The sequence below is a fragment of the Dendropsophus ebraccatus genome, chromosome 4 (genome assembly GCF_027789765.1).
Source record: "Dendropsophus ebraccatus isolate aDenEbr1 chromosome 4, aDenEbr1.pat, whole genome shotgun sequence".
NCBI lineage: Eukaryota > Metazoa > Chordata > Amphibia > Anura > Hylidae > Dendropsophus > Dendropsophus ebraccatus.
The window spans coordinates 21,683,592-21,701,174 of NC_091457.1; the positions used below are offsets into that span (position 1 = coordinate 21,683,592).

Sequence of the window (17,583 nt, forward strand, 5' to 3'; positions counted from 1 at the left end):
ATTGAGCCAGCGATCTGCAAATATTACAAGATGTGGCGAATACAGTTGGCTATGAGGTGCATTGCATGCTGGGAAATTTTATTTCCCGAACATTGCCATCTTAGATATAAACCGGCTTTTAGAGAAACTCGTAACTGGGTTCACACTATGGGGGAGATTTATCAAAGGGTGTAAAATTTAGACTGGTGCAAATTGCCCACCGCAACCAATCACAGCTCAGCTTTCCTTTCACCAGAGCTGGAAGTTGAGCTGTGATTGGTTACTGTGGGCAGTTTGCAGCAGTCTAAATTTTACACCCTTAAATAAATCTCCCCCTATGTTTAATTTTTCCATCGGTTTTTGCAAAAAAAAATAAAAATAAAAAAATATATATATATATATATACTGTGTGTGTGTGTATATATATATATATATATATATATATATATATATATATATATATATATATAAAGGTTAAAACGCATCCATTTTTTAACATACACAAAAACATGGTGGACCATATTTTTGTGTATGCTAAAAAACAGCAACGTGTTTTAATGCTTTTTTTTTATGATGGAAGTCAATGGAAAGATGGGTAAAAACGGGCAAATGAAGTGACCAAACATTATTAGTTTTAATGGGGCTGATTTAAATTTTTATTACAGGATTTTTTAAAAACTTTTTTTAAGGCTTTTAAAATTTTTTGCCTAGAGGCCATTTATAAACAATCAATTGCTTAAACCCTAGATGACCTAGGCCATACTAGTACATCTGTCACCAGGCGACCCTGGGCATACCCGTAAGTCCTGAATGCATAAACCGCTATGAATCAAGCTCAGGAATGTATATGCAATGCATTGATCTATGCTATTGGCAGACAGTATCAGCAGATCAGCCATGGCAGACACCAAGGTCTAGCAAAGGGTGTCAGCTGTAGATTCCCCCTACTCCCCAACCCAACCTGTGTCATAGCTCTACATCATGAAACAGAAAGGAGTTAAAGAAAAGCTACCAATAGCTCTGTACCTATCAGGGAGCCCGTTCCCATTTGTTTGTGTAGCTGACAGTGTTTCCTTTCCCTTGTAGCCACAACATTTCAACATCCTCAAAGTCATATCCTATTACTACATCTTTCACACGAACTTGCTAAGATTTATACATACTCGGATCCCCCCCCGGTAGAAAAAATAAATATAAATATATATATATATATATATATATATATATATATATATATATTATGTGTGTGTGTGTATTCTATGTTGTACTATTTTTGAAAAAAAATAAAACTTGTATTTTTCTGTAATAAAAATGTTTGCATTGTTTTCAAATTTTGTTTACACTCAGTGTTTTACAGTCTCATTAGAGAAGCTGCGATAATTTGATAACATACATATTACTTTGCAACAGCAACCCACAGGTGCAAGATCTTTCCGTTTAGTACCCAAGGGTGCTATAAAAAGAGATCATTTGGCTCCTATCTGCCCAGTTGTAGGCTTATTCAGCCCAGGAGAGGCCATTGCTAGTCAACCTGTGGGTTGCTGTTGCACTTTTTGTATTTTTGTCTGGACTTAAAGGAGAAGTCCGGTGAAAAATGTTATTAAAGTATTGTATTGGACCCTAAAAGTTATACAAATGACTAGGGCTGGGCGATAATGGCCTAAATTAATATTGCGGTTTATGGTACATGTAGCCGCGGTAACGATAATTCAACGATAATTATGACACGCACCTTTTTGCAAACCACGCCCACTTGCCATGCCAAACTGGCGATATTTTGATTAGAAAAAGTAAAAAAGAACTGAGCAGCAACCCATGGTTAGTCTATTATCATTATTACTATTTGTCATTATTAAGGGGTCTCAGCAGAGACCTGGATGTGTATATACAGGTATACAGCCTCTACAGGATGTGTATACACAGGGGGTCATATAGGAATACATGTGTATAACTATATGGGGGGGTGGATAGGTGTATATGAATATATGGGGGGGGTGGATAGGTGTATATGAATATATGGGGGGGGATGGTTTGGTGTGTATTACTATACAGGAGGTACATAGGGATAGAAGTGTATGACTATACGGGGGGAGGTGGATCGGGCTTTATTACTATAAAGGAGGTACCTAGGGATGGGGGTACAGGACTATACATGGGAGTACATAGGGATAGGGATGTATGACTATACAGGGGGCACATAGGGATAGGGGTGTATGACTATACAGGGGGCACATAGGGGTAGGGGCGGATAGGGATGTATGACTATACAGGGGGCACATAGGGATAGGGGTGTATGACTATACAGGGGGCACATAGGGGTAGGGGCGGATAGGGGTGTATGACTATACAGGGGGCATGTAGAGGTAGGGGCGGATGGGGGTGTATGACTACGGGGGGCAGACAGGGGTGTATGACTATACGAGAGGAGGCAGAAGGGTGTATGACTATATGGGGGACTAGGGGTGTATGACTAGGGGGGAATAGGGGTGTATGACTATACAGGGGGGGGCGGACAGGGCTGTATGACTATACGGGGGGGTGTAGGGATAGGGGTGTATGACTATAAGAGGGCGGACAGGGGTGTATGACTATATGGGAGGGGTAGGGATAGGGGTGTTTGACTATAAGAGGGGGCGGACAGGGGTGTATGACTACGGGGGGATAGGGATAGGGGTGTATGACTATACGAGGGGGCGGACAGGGGTGTATGACTATACAGGGGGATGGGGTGTATGACTATATGGGGGGGGATAGGGATAGGGGTGTATGACTATACGAGGGGGCGGACAGGGGTGTATGACTATACGGGGGGATAGGGGTGTATGACTATACGGGGGGATAGGGGTGTACGACTATACAGGGGGGGCGAACAGGGGTGAATGACTATATGCAGGGGTGTATGACTGTACAGGGGGGGGCGGACAGGGGTGTATGACTGTAGTCCCCTCTATAACAGTACAGGGCTGTAACATAGGAGGAATGGATGTGCTGCAGCAGCCAGGATGCCACACACAGCAATTACTTATCCTGCCTGCTGCAGCCCATTCATTACTCCTATGTTACAGCCCTGTACTGTTACTGAGGGGACTACAGGTCAGCTGCTCCTCCACCTTCAGCTATGACATGGCCGCGTCCCTGCACACACAGGATAACGTGTGCAGGGCTCACCGGCCGGGTGTGGGGGGACGCTCGGACGGGACTGGTCCGGGAGGGGGGACCGGCAAAGTCTCGTCCGAGCGCCCCCCACAACCAGCCGGTGAGCGCTGCACATGTTGTCCTGTGTGTGCAGGGAGGCCGGCATGTCAGAGCTGGAGGAGCAGCAGCACGTGGGGGCGGCTGTCCTGTACTCCCCTCAGTGTGCAGGGACACCGGACGGGTGGTGGGCGCATGAAAGGGACAGGTGCGGCAGGACGGGGCCTCGGACTGGACGGGTGGAGAGGGCGGACAGGTGTGCGCACGGGTCAGGGAGGAGGGCTTGGACCAGACGGGGGCGGGGCGGGCAGCATTGTCACCTGGGCCCTGCAGCTCCTCCAGCTCCCGCACCGATACCGGCGTCCCTGCACGCTCGTGTGTGTGCATGGGGCTCTGACAGGACGGGCGCGGGGACATAGAAATACAAAAATACCGCAATTACTGTCCTGGCTAAGTTGAAGTCGGTTAACCGACGCCAGTGACGGTATCTGTATTTTGCGGTATACCGCCCAGCCCTACAAATGACCAATATACACTTATATTATGGGAAATGCTTAAGTGCTTTTCTCCCTGCAGTTACTACTGCATCAATCCTTCACTTCCTGGATAACATGGTGATGTCACTTCCTAGATAACATGGTGATGTCACGACCCGACTCCCAGAGCTGGGCGGCTGTGGCTGCTGGAGAGGATGATGGCAGGGGGACACTGAGGGACAAAGGACACTGGAGGGACACTGAGCATCCCCCTGCCATCATCCTCTCCAGCAGCCACAACCCGCACAGCTCTGGGAGTCGGGTCAGGACATCACCATTTTATCCAGGAAGTGACATCACCAAAAAAAAAAAAAAAGCTGCCATGTTTTTGTAGCGCTGGATAACTTGTAGGTTACCATCACTCGCCATTAATGCTGGACTGGTGATAAATCTGGGGATGGCACAGCCAAGGAAGTGTTACAATCTGGCAGAGACATTCCTTGGAAACCCTTGCAGTGTGTCCTCCCCATATCATCACCACACCAGTAGAGGGCAGTGTGGCCTCTCTACATCATCAAACCAGCAGGGGGTAGTGTGTCCTCCCCACATCATCACACCTGCAGCAGGCTGTGTGTCCTTCCCACATCATCACACTAGCAGGGGGCAGTGTGTCCTCCCCACATCATCACACCAGCAGGGGGCAGTGTGTCCTCCCCACATCATCACACTAGCAGGGGGCAGTGTGTCCTCCCCACATCATCACACCAGCAGGGGGCAGTGTGTCCTCCCCACATAATCACACCAGCAGGGGCAGAGTGTCACTTCACAGCAAAGGCAGGATTGAAGCGATCACTATGAGGCCTCCATACTGTAACCTGACCATCATCAGATCCCCAAAAGAACCTGGATTCATTACAAAAGATGATACAATCTCAATCCATGACACCACTGATGGTGATGCTGGCTGCTGTCAGTGGTGACATCCACAATGGGCACCATGAGCGTCAGGAAATAGCCAGGGAAGAGACAGGGGTGTAATAAAGGGGCTGCCTGCATCTAGATAAGCGGTGGGGAACCTCCGGCCTGTGGGCCTCATCCTGCCCCTGAGACCTCCAGATGTGGCCCGCGGCTCTCCTGTGATGTGTGCTGCTCAGGTGGGGAAGGAGCCGGCATACACAGCATCCTCCTGTCTCTGTGACAGTTTCCAGACACAGGAGGATGCTGTCTGTGCCGGCTCCTTCCCCACCAGAGCGGCGCACGTCTTCCGTCTCCTGCGTGCTGCCTGCAAGAGAAGACGGGCACAGACTAGGAGAGAGAGGAGGACCTGGGCAGCGTGGGAGCAGAGGAAATGTGAGTGACATGTTTATTTTTTTATTTGGGACAGGCACTGGGGGCTAAGTACACTACCAGGGACAGTATAACATTGAGTGCGGTCCTCCAATGATTTTATTAATGCCTGAATGGCCTTTGACACAGAAAAGACCTAGATTGTGGCAAATTGTTGAAATGACCATCTCTGTTCTCCTCGTATAATGATACACCTCTCAAAATCTATCAGCTGGGAGAAATGCTCCACACAGAGGCATGTATTGTACTAAAAGGGAATGTGTCATCAGAAAATTATATTTTAAAAGATTTCTTTTTACATTAGTTCGAATTCTCCATTTTTCTATCTTTCTATTAAATAATAATTCAGTTCTCATTCTTAGCACTGGGGCAAAAACTAAGCTGGGACTTACTAAGCCGCTATTACACGGAGCGACGGAGAGGAGCAAGCTAGCCCTGTTAGTGCTCACTTGCTCCTCGTTCCCTGCTGACTGCGAGCGCTATTACACGCATCAGCAGCGAGCGGGTAAGTACAGGGGGGGGGCTGGACGGGTGATCACTAGATTGTCTGGGCAGCCCATAGCAGAGAGCAGCGGTCTGGATAACACCGCCACACCAGACCTGACCAATACCACCATACTGTGACTGGATAATACCGCCACACCAGACCTGACCATTACCACAATACTGTGACTGGATAACACCACCATACTAGACCTGACCAATACTGCCATACTGTGACTGGATAACCACCATACGTGACCTGACCAATACCGCCATCCTGTGGCTGGATAATACCGCCACACTAGACGTGACCAACACCGCCATACTGTGACTGGATAACACCACCATACCTGACCTGACCAATACCACCACACTGTGACTGGATAACACTGCCACACCAGACCTGACCAATACCGCCATACTGTGCTGGATAACACTGCCATACCAGACCTGACCATTACCACAATACTGTCACTGGATAACACTACCATACCAGACCTGACCAATACCGCCATACTGTGAATGGATAACACAGCCAGACCTGACCATTACCACAATACTGTGACTGGATAACACCGCCATGCCAAACCTGACCAATACCGCCATACTGTGACTGGATAACACCACCATACCTGACCTGATCAATACCGCCATACTGTGACTGGATAACACAGCCATACCAGACCTGACCATTACCACAATACTGTGACTGGATAACACCGCCATGCCTGACCAACACCGCCATACTGTGACTGGATAACACCGCCATACCTGACCAACACCGCCATACTGTGACTGGATAACACCGCCATACCTGACCTGACCAGTACCATCATACTGTGACTGGATAACACCACCATACCTGACCTGACCAATACCACCACACTGTGACTGGATAACACTGCCACACCAGACCTGACCAATACCGCCATACTGTGCTGGATAACACTGTCATACCAGACCTGACCATTACCACAATACTGTCACTGGATAACACTACCATAGCAGGCCTGACCAATACCGCCATACTGTGAATGGATAACATAGCCAGACCTGACCAATACCGCTATACTGTGACTGGATAACACCGCCATGCCAGACCTCACCAATACCGCCATACTGTGACTGGATAACACCGCCATACCTGACCTGACCAATACCATCATACTGTGATTGGATAACACCACCATACCTGACCTGACCAATACCGCCATACTGTGACTGGATAACCACCATACGTGACCTGACCAATACTGCCATACTGTGACTGGATTATACCGCCACACCAGACGTGACCAACACCGCCATACTGTGACTGGATAACACCACCATACCTGACCTGACCAATACCACCACACTGTGACTGGATAACACTGCCACACCAGACCTGACCAATACCGCCATACTGTGCTGGATAACACTGTCATACCAGACCTGACCATTACCACAATACTGTCACTGGATAACACTACCATACCAGACCTGACCAATACCGCCATACTGTGAATGGATAACACAGCCAGACCTGACCATTACCACAATACTGTGACTGGATAACACCGCCATGCCAAACCTGACCAATACCGCCATACTGTGACTGGATAACACCACCATACCTGACCTGATCAATACCGCCATACTGTGACTGGATAACACAGCCATACCAGACCTGACCATTACCACAATACTGTGACTGGATAACCCCGCCATGCCTGACCAACACCGCCATACTGTGACTGGATAACACCGCCATACCTAACCAACACCGCCATACTGTGACTGGATAACACCGCCATACCTGACCTGACCAGTACCATCATACTGTGACTGGATAACACCACCATACCTGACCTGACCAATACCACCACACTGTGACTGGATAACACTGCCACACCAGACCTGACCAATACCGCCATACTGTGCTGGATAACACTGTCATACCAGACCTGACCATTACCACAATACTGTCACTGGATAACACTACCATAGCAGGCCTGACCAATACCGCCATACTGTGAATGGATAACATAGCCAGACCTGACCAATACCGCTATACTGTGACTGGATAACACCGCCATGCCAGACCTGACCAATACCGCCATACTGTGACTGGATAACACCGCCATACCTGACCTGACCAATACCATCATACTGTGACTGGATAACACCACCATACCTGACCTGACCAATACCGCCATACTGTGACTGGATAACCACCATACGTGACCTGACCAATACTGCCATACTGTGACTGGATTATACCGCCACACCAGACGTGACCAACACCGCCATACTGTGACTGGATAACACCACCATACCTGACCTGATCAATACCGCCATACTGTGACTGGATAACACAGCCACACCAGACCTGACCATTACCACAGTACTGTGACTGGATAACACCGCCATGCCTGACCAACACCGCCATACTGTGACTGGGTAACACCGCCATACCTGACCAACACCGCCATACTGTGACTGGATAACACCGCCATACCTGACCTGACCAGTACCATCATACTGTGACTGGATAACACCACCATACCTGACCTGACCAATACCACCACACTGTGACTGGATAACACTGCCACACCAGACCTGACCAATACCGCCATACTGTGCTGGATAACACTGTCATACCAGACCTGACCATTACCACAATACTGTGACTGGATAACACTACCATACCAGACCTGACCAACACCGCCATACTGTGAATGGATAACACAGCCAGACCTGACCATTACCACAATACTGTGACTGGATAACACCGCCATGCCAGACCTGACCAATACCGCCATACTGTGACTGGATAACACCACCATACCTGAACAACACCGCCATACTGTGACTGGATAACACTGCCATACCTGACCTGACCAATATCATCATACTGTGACTGGATAACACCGCCATACCAGACCTGACCATTACCACAATACTGTGACTGGATAACACTACTATACCAGACCTGACCAATACCGCCATACTGTGACTGGATAACACCGCCATACCTGACCTGACCAATACCGCCATACTGTGACTGGATAACACCACCATACCTGAACAACACCGCCATACTGTGACTGGATAACACCGCCATACCTGACCTGACCAATACCATCATACTGTGACTGAATAACACAGCTATACCAGACCTAACCATTACCACAATACTGTGACTGGATAACACTACCATACCAGACCTGACCAATACCGCCATACTGTGTTTAACACCGCCACACCAGACCTGACCATTACCACAATACTGTGACTGGATAACACTACCATACCAGACCTGACCAATACCGCCATACTGTGAATGGATAACACAGCCAGACCTGACCTGACCAATACCGCCATACTGTGACTGGATAACACCACCATACCTGAACAACACCGCCATACTGTGACTGGATAACACTGCCATACCTGACCTGACCAATATTATCATACTGTGACTGGATAACACCGCCATACCAGACCTGACCATTACCACAATACTGTGACTGGATAACACTACCATACCAGACCTGACCAATACCACCATACTGTGACTGGATAACACCGCCATACCTGACCTGACCAATACCGCCATACTGTGACTGGATAACACCACCATACCTGAACAACACCGCCATACTGTGACTGGATAACACCGCCATACCTGACCTGACCAATACCATCATACTGTGACTGAATAACACAGCTATACTAGACCTAATCATTACCACAATACTGTGACTGGATAACACTACCATACCAGACCTGACCAATACCGCCATACTGTGACTGGATAACACTACCATACCAGACCTGACCAATACCGCCATACTGTGACTGGATAACACCACCATACCAGATCTGAACAAAACCATCATACTGTGACTGGATAACACCACCATACCTGACCTGACCAATACCGCCACACTGTGACTGGATAATACCGCCACACCAGACGTGACCAACACCGCCATACTGTGACTGGATAACCACCATACCTGACCTGACCAATACCGCCATACTGTGACTGGATAATACCGCCACACCAGACATGACCAACACCGCCATACTGTGACTGGATAACACCACCATACCTGACCTGATCAATACAGCCATACTGTGACTGGATAACACAGCCATACCAGACCTGACCATTACCACAATACTGTGACTGGATAACACCGCCATGCCTGACCAACACCGCCATACTGTGACTGGATAACACCGCCATACCTGACCTGACCAATACCATCATACTGTGACTGGATAACACCACCATACCTGACCTGACCAATACCACCACACTGTGACTGGATAACACTGCCACACCAGACCTGACCAATACCGCCATACTGTGATTGTATAACACCGCCACACCAGACCTGACCAATACCGCCATACTGTGACTGGATAACACCACCATACCAGACCTGAACAAAACCATGATAGTGTGATTGGATAACACCACCATACCAGACCTGACCAATACCGCTATTCTGTGACTGGATAACACTGCCACACCAGTCCTGACCATTACCCCCCCCCCCCCCCCCCCCTGAAAAGACACCAGATTTACTGGCAAGTCTTAACAGGTTGTGGGAGACTAAAAAAAAAAAGAGGTTGTTTCCTTCCCCTGCTGGGGGGAAGGAAACAACATTAATCCCAAGGGGACAGACGATGTCCATTGACATTTATGTCCATGAGTCTTGCTGTAAAGTATGTCACTAAATGCTGTTAAGAACAGCCCAGGCAATATGGCAGCCACTATAACAATGTACAGAAAGTGAAATTAAAAAAACATTACAGTCAGAAATAGAAACGGATTACAATAAAAGAACTATTTTTAGTTTCTGACTCTAATCAGTAAAAGAAAATTTGGGTGATACATGCCCTTTAACTATCACTAAGACATACACTACCAAAAAGTAGCCTCTGAGAGACATTTTTTTATATGGCAGTGGGGGAGCTTTATTACACCCTCTTGTGATAAGCCCCAGCATGTAATCAGACCTGAGTTTTTTTAGCAACATGACATTTGTATCTGTCGTATTATTTTAATTATTTGAAGCAATTATTCATATAGTAGTCATTATATATACAGTGGTAGCTCGGTTTAAGAGTAACTTGGATTGAGAGTATTTTGCAAGAAGAGTTCACAGTTTTTCAAAATTGTAACTTGGTTTAAGAGCTCCATGTACTAGGTGAGAGGGGGAGCTGGGGAGCGGAGTGGACTGCATAGCGGGGTCTACAGCCCTGTACTCTGAACCAGGAAGTCTCCCTCACCTTCCAAATCATAGCAGATTCAATTCAGGCTTGGGCTTGCATCAGGGGACAGTACTGTGGAGGTAATCTCTTTATAGCTGTAACCCCCTCTCTCCGCAGACAGAGAGTGCTGCATTTATGTGCCCACATCTGCCCTGCTCATTGCTTCATGCTCCCTGCAGTCTGTCAGCCTGTGTTTCCCATTCTCTCCATTCCTGTTATAACGTGCCTGCACTTACACTCAGCTATACACAGTGCTGCTATAATATGCCTGCACTTGCACTCAGCTATACACACTGCTGCTGCTATATTCTGCCTGCACTCACACTCAGCCATTGCTGTAAAGGATTTTCTGTCGTTATCCTCCTGCACAGCTCTGTGATTCTCACTTCCTGATTGGTCCATGCTGAACACACCCTCTTCCCCATTGCTGTCATGTGACCACACAGACCTCTGACAGCAGCCCTGCTTCTCTATTCCAGCCTGCTGTACTACGCTACTGCATTATGGGGATTTGCAGCTCCATCTTGTATCTACAAACTGCTGCTGTGTTATCAGGTTTATGCAGTTACTATATATTATACACCACATGCTGATTGCTATACTGTACAGTAACTTATAATATGACACATTCAGCTGTTTCTTAATGTTGTTTGCTTAGTTTTACATGTTATTTAGAATATAAAATGATTTTTGGGGCGTGGAACCAATTGTCTACATTTCAGTGATTTCTTATAGGAATATTTGCCTTGGTTTAAGAGTGATTTGGATTACAAGCACAGTCCCGGGATGAATTATCTGTGTAATCCAAGGCACTACTGGACTTATTATCAATGAGATCCAGATACAACATAACGTACACATACTTGGTAATCACAGTACCACTCTCTACATTAAGTCTAAAAGAAAGAAAAAAAAGAATTCGCCATGCATATTAATGAAATAATAATAATAATAATAATAATAATAATATATATATGTGCCTTGGATTACGAGCATAATTCGTTCTGGAACAGTGCTTGTAATCCAAATCCACTCTTAAACTGAAAAAAAATTTCATATAAGAAATCACTGATATGCAGACAATTGGTTCCACACCCCAAAATAATGATTTTTTTTTATTCTGAATAACATGTAGAACAGAAGAAACAAACAATGAGAAGCAGGTGAATATGTCATTTTATAAGTTACTGTACAGTATAGCAATCAGCATGTGGAGTGTGAGTGCATGGACATTATAGCAGCAGTGTGTATAGCTGAGTGTGAGTGCAGGCACATTATAGCAGCAGTGTGTATAGCTGAGTGTGAGTGCAGGCATATTATAGCAGCAGTGTGTACAGCTGAGTTTAAGTGCAGGCACATCATAGCAGCAGTGTGTATAGCAGAGTGTGAGTGCAGGCACATTATAGCAGCAGTGTGTATAGCTGAGTGTGAGTGCAGGCATATTATAGCAGCAGTGTGTACAGCTGAGTGTAAGTGCAGGCACATTATAGCAGCAGTGTGTATAGCTGAGTGTGAGTGCAGGCACATTATAGCGGTAATGGAGAAGATGGTAAATATAAGTGCTGACAAAGACTGCAGGGAGCATGAAAGAATAAGCAGGGCAAATGTGGGCACATAAATGCAGTGCTCTCTGTCCGGGGAGAGAGAGGTTACAGCTATGGAGAGATTACCTCCACAGTCCTGTCCCCTGATGCAAGCCCCAGCCTGAGGTGGATCTGCTATGATTTGGAAGGTGAGGGAGACTTCCTGGGTCAGAGTACAGAGCTGTAGACTCCGCTATGCAGACTCCCCTCCCACCCAGTACAGGGAGCTCTTAAACCAAGTTACAATTTTTACAAACTGTGTGCTCTTCTTGCAAAACGCTCTTAAACCAGGTTACTTTTAAACCAAGGTACCACTGTCTGTCTGTCTATCTATCTATCTATCTATCTATCTATCTATCACTATGTGCCAAAAACTGTTAAAAGTGCTTTTAAAATGAGCAAAACAAGAGTCCGTGGAGCCTCGGTTGCGAGTCTCAAAACATGGGATATCTCTAGCCTGTTGCCACGGGGTGCCTCCATGATGGTCAGAGCACCACACCACCCTGATACATAGCACCTTAAGTCCCACTCGGTTGCGAGTATTGGAACATAAATAGGGAAACAACAGGGTGGCCCCTTTTTGTCAACGTCTAACTCAAGGTGCGAGTATTGCAATCATGACAAGGGCTTGCCAAGGCAGGCTTCCATCCACAGACAGCCGTTTCGGGGTATTTGCCCCTCATCAGCGTGGAGCAGGATTCTGGCTAGTTCGGGCAAATCAACCAACAAAACACAGTAATCACTGAACTCAAGAAGATCAGTGAAAATATCCCAATAAAGTACTCAATCAAGAGTCTCCACTGATGCCCCCAAAAATTTAAATATGCAAAACAAGAGTCTGTGGAGCCTTGGTCACTTTTAAAATGAGACTTCATACACCTACAATGACTTAAACGTGTAAAGATGACATACATAAGAGGCAAGGCGGAAAAAAAATGTTCTGGTAGGTTAAACTGTATAAATGAAGGGAATCGGCGACACCTGCTGGTCACAAGCAGTACTGCATTGTTCTTTTGTTCTCTTCCTTCATTCTTTTGTAACTGAAGCAATATTTCTAGAGAACAAGATGGGTGATGCACTAAGCATACAGATAGTAACCATGGAAGAGCAGCATACATACATACATACTTGATGTAGAACTGTGACACCCTGCATCCATAATATAATAATTAATTTTTACAGGGGTATTTTGGCATTTAAAAAATAAAAATATACATATTTATGTTCCTGAGACTGTGAAAAATTAGATTAAAAAAACTATACTTAGAGAATAGGGAATAACAAACTGATTGGTGGGGGGGCTGACCTTTGTATTCAGCACAATGGGATGTAGCAGCACAGCACCAAGTGAATAGATCAGTGTAATGCACATGTATTTCATTGAACTAAGCAATGTAATGAAATAAGTGACTTTTAAAATATAAAAAAAATATTCAAATTACCCTTCAGTTTTTCAAATAAATAAACACATTTGGTATCATCAATTATCCCAATTCTGAATTGTCAATGATATTAAAAAAACAAAACAAAACAAAAAAAAAACAAACAGCAATATTGCTGATATTTGGTCACATCACCAACAAGAAAAAAAGTTATCAAAAGTCACAAAAGGGTTAAAAAGCAAAAAGGCATGGAGGGATCTGGGTTAAAAATATTGCTGGGGAGAGCACTGGGGGTGTATGTATATAGTGTATAGAGGAAGTGACGGGTGGCCCTGCTGTTTATTGTGTCAGTTGTCACACTGTCCGCAGCTGCTGTCGCTATAGTGTAAAACAATATAAACAGAGGGCTTTCTGAGCTTTTTGGTTGCAGATTGTAGGTAAAAAAGTATAAAAACGGCAAACAGATATATTAATCCGTTTCCAGGCATATGTAGACTCAAAAGTAGCAACAAGCGTGAATATTTTTTCTTTTGCTATTTTACTATTAAGATTTCCAGTATGAGTAAAAAAGTATAAAACTAATCCCCAAATTAATATAAACAAAATATTTGTGTGGCATAAAGAAATCACTAAAGGGGAACTATGGAGAAAAAACAATGGTGTAAAAAAAAGTTATACTGCTTTGTGAATTTCTTCTATTTAAAAAAAAAAAAATCAAGTCTTCCAGTACTTATCAGCTGCTGTATGCCCTGCAGGAAGTGGTGTATTCTTTCCGGTCTGACACAGTGCTCTCTGCTGCCACCTCTGTCCATCACAGGAACTGTCCAGAGCTGGAGAGAATTTCTATGGGGATTTACTCCTGCTCTGGACAGTTTCTGTCATGGACAGAGGTGGCAGCAGAGAGCAAGTCTTCTTATGAAGCTGCTGGGTCCCTTCTTCAGCCACAGCTGACTACTGGGTATCTGCCCTGTTGATTCAGTTTTATATAGGTAATGGTAATTGTAACAATATCAAAAAAAGAGATAACTTTCAGATTTTTTTTTATGTTTCTGGAGTCACATTTTTGATCACTTATCTCTGTTAAAGGGGTACTAAGTAAAAAAAAAATTATAAATATTTGTAATTTTTTTCTATTTAAAAAATCTCCAGTCTTTCAGTACTTATCAGCTGCTGTACACCACTTTCCAGTCTGACACATTGCTCTCTGCTGCCACCTCTGTCCATTGTCAGGAACTGTCCAGAGCAGGAGAGGTTTTCTAAGGGGATCTTGACAGCTGTTGTCACAGACAGAGGTGGCAGCAGAGAGCAGTGTGTCAGACTAGAAAGAATACACCACTTCCTGCAGTACTACAGCAGCTGATAAGTGCTGAAAGACTTGAGACTTTACAAATCTATATAACTTTCTGTTACCAGCCAATTTGAAGAAAATAACTAAGTAGGTAGTTTATGTAGACAGGTACCTCTAGTAGGTGGATAGGCGCTCCCCAGTAGGCAGCTCTCCCTAATAGGTAGAAAAGTGCCCCATAAAGATTGTTGCTCCCAGTAGGTAGTTGCCGTTAATGTACAGTGTATATTTGCCCCCAGGGTGTAGATTGTTGCTTCCCAAGAAGCCACCTGGATGTAGATAGGTGCCCCTTGTGGTTCCCCCTACTCTACTGACTGAGGGCACATAGGAGAGATCATTGTGCGTGTACCTGAGCCAGAGGCAGGGGGCAAAGGTCCTGTGCTGCTCCAAGTTAGCTTGAGGCCTACAAGGTAAGCTCTGCTGTCAGCATGTCCTGTGGTCACACTTGTCTCACTAGGCCAAGGATTCCTGGTGCTAGCCATTACCAGCATTTGCACCCGTCTGAGAGGTGGCATCCTAGGTGGGTGCCCATCCTACCTACCCCTTGGCCTGGCACTGCAATGGCTGTTATAGGGCACCATGGTGAAATCTATGAGGGCGCTGCTACACATTGGAGGGTAATTTATTGTGGGTATATTGGAGCACAACCTATATATTATGGACCGGAATAGTTGAGCTCATAGCACCATGACCACCTGAAGCAGTGATCCCCCCCCCCCCCCAAGCTCTTACGTCATAATATGTTATACGATCTGACAGGTTAGGATGAACATTCATTATTATTCGCATACCTCACGCGTACTTTTAGGTTGGATTTGCGACGTTTCCCAGATAACACCTCTTCTGTATCAGAGTCACATACTTGCTATTTCGAGGGGTGTATTTGTTTTACTGCTACGGCTATTCTTGGACACTGAAAGTGCTAGCAGTTGAAGTGTACGCCGGGGGAAGACAGCGAGGAGAGAGAGAGGTCTATTTCTGTCTCTGTGACATCATGGCAGATGTCACATACAGTAGCCTTGAGGGATCTCAAGAACTTGGGAGTTACAAAGTGAAGCAGGTGATACGGACCTGTAAAAAAAAAAGAAAAAATGATATTACTAATGGGCCGGGATGCAAAATAAGTGTAATAACCCTATAAAAAACTTTTGCCCAAACTTTTTGACAAAGTCTGAACTCATAGGACGGATCAACTAGGAGGGGTTTGGTTAGACCACCCACTCACCATTTATGGCTGCCTATCTGACCACATGGTACCCAGCTGATGGTACTTATGGGCAATAGGTCACGTGTATTTTTTTTGACCAGGGACAGCAGGCTGGTGAGGAGGAAGCAAGCAAGCAATTCGGAGAGAGAGAGGGGATTCCTGGTTAGACCTCCCTACTACCTTCCACTGCAATCCATCTATTAAGCCATTACCTGCTGGCCGGGGGCTGCAGGAGCCTGTGATCCCAAAGTCGAGACTACCGAGAGTGACAACGAAACAAGGGAAGGGAGAGCGCAAAGATGACGGCCATTGACCCCCATCTACAATATGCCAACTCGTACACTGTGGCAGAAGAAGACTACATGCACCAGGAAGAAGATTGGGATAGGGACCTACTCCTGGACCCTGCATGGGAGAAGCAACAAAGGAAGGTAATGTCTTGTGGACTTTATTCTTATTGTTTCATAGGCGTTAAAGGGCAATGCCGCTTTTGTGGTCTCTCGGCACAATGGTGTTAATAGTAGCTAACAGCATTGAGAACTGACTAGGTCTGTGTGCTAAGCAGTCCGCCCAGCTGGCCTGTGAACAGGTGCCCACCCCACACGCCTGGCTCCCCTCCCCGACATTCGCCTGGCTCAGGATGTTCCACTCAGGCTTTTTTTGGAAGGAGTGGGCTCAGCAAGAGTGCTGGATTGTTTTTCATTCTCTAACCAGCCCCTTCATTTTAGTTGGGAGAGCTGCAAGGTGATCCTTGTAAGGGAGGGGGTGGGAAAGGAGGCCCCGCATCTGTGGTTTTAGGAGCAGCTGGTCCCTTGTAATAACCCTGGTATGGTTGATGCCTTATAGGTTGGTGACATTTTCAGTAGAAGGTGTCATCATTAAGCGGAATGTATGAGGAGGGCGATCAGGTGGCGCGCTGGAGACTTTATGGTTGGGATATGACTTCAACGTACAGATATAGAGGCCGGCCTGGTTATCGAATCTCTAGTGACATCAGCCCGGTCACTTTATCTTCCCCGTGTCATAAATGTTTGGCACGAAACCATGTTTGCTTTATATCAAATGGAGGGTGACCTCTAGTTTTCCATCGACATAATCAATATAAGGTTTGCTGGCAACACCTATAACACTGGAGCACTGTCCGGACTACTATAGGCGATCTGCTAAAATGACAAAGCGATAATTGGAGAAACAATGTTAATAATGACTGCCCTGTAATCTGAATAGATCACATTACACACAGAATTTAGCATAAAGCATAAAATGAACAAAAATTTTACCTAAATAATAATAATAAATATTATAACAAACGTAATAT

At 45.7% G+C, this 17,583-nt stretch overlaps 1 protein-coding gene and 1 long non-coding RNA gene across 2 annotated transcripts in view; one reads left to right on the forward strand and one right to left on the reverse strand.

The window, feature by feature from the left end:
• The window catches only part of LOC138787931 (uncharacterized), a 62,894-nt gene that overhangs the window by 24,423 nt on the left and 20,888 nt on the right, over positions 1 to 17,583 (reverse strand). The window contains exon 2 of the long non-coding RNA XR_011362531.1: positions 15,850 to 16,129. This is a non-coding gene — a long non-coding RNA (uncharacterized lncRNA). The remainder of the gene's footprint in view (positions 1 to 15,849; positions 16,130 to 17,583) is intronic.
• The window catches only part of ACTN3 (actinin alpha 3), a 50,196-nt gene continuing 48,959 nt past the window's right edge, over positions 16,347 to 17,583 (forward strand). Inside the window, exon 1 of the mRNA XM_069965251.1 lies at positions 16,347 to 16,696. Coding sequence (XP_069821352.1) covers positions 16,565 to 16,696 — 132 coding nt within the window. The 5' untranslated portion in view covers positions 16,347 to 16,564. The remainder of the gene's footprint in view (positions 16,697 to 17,583) is intronic.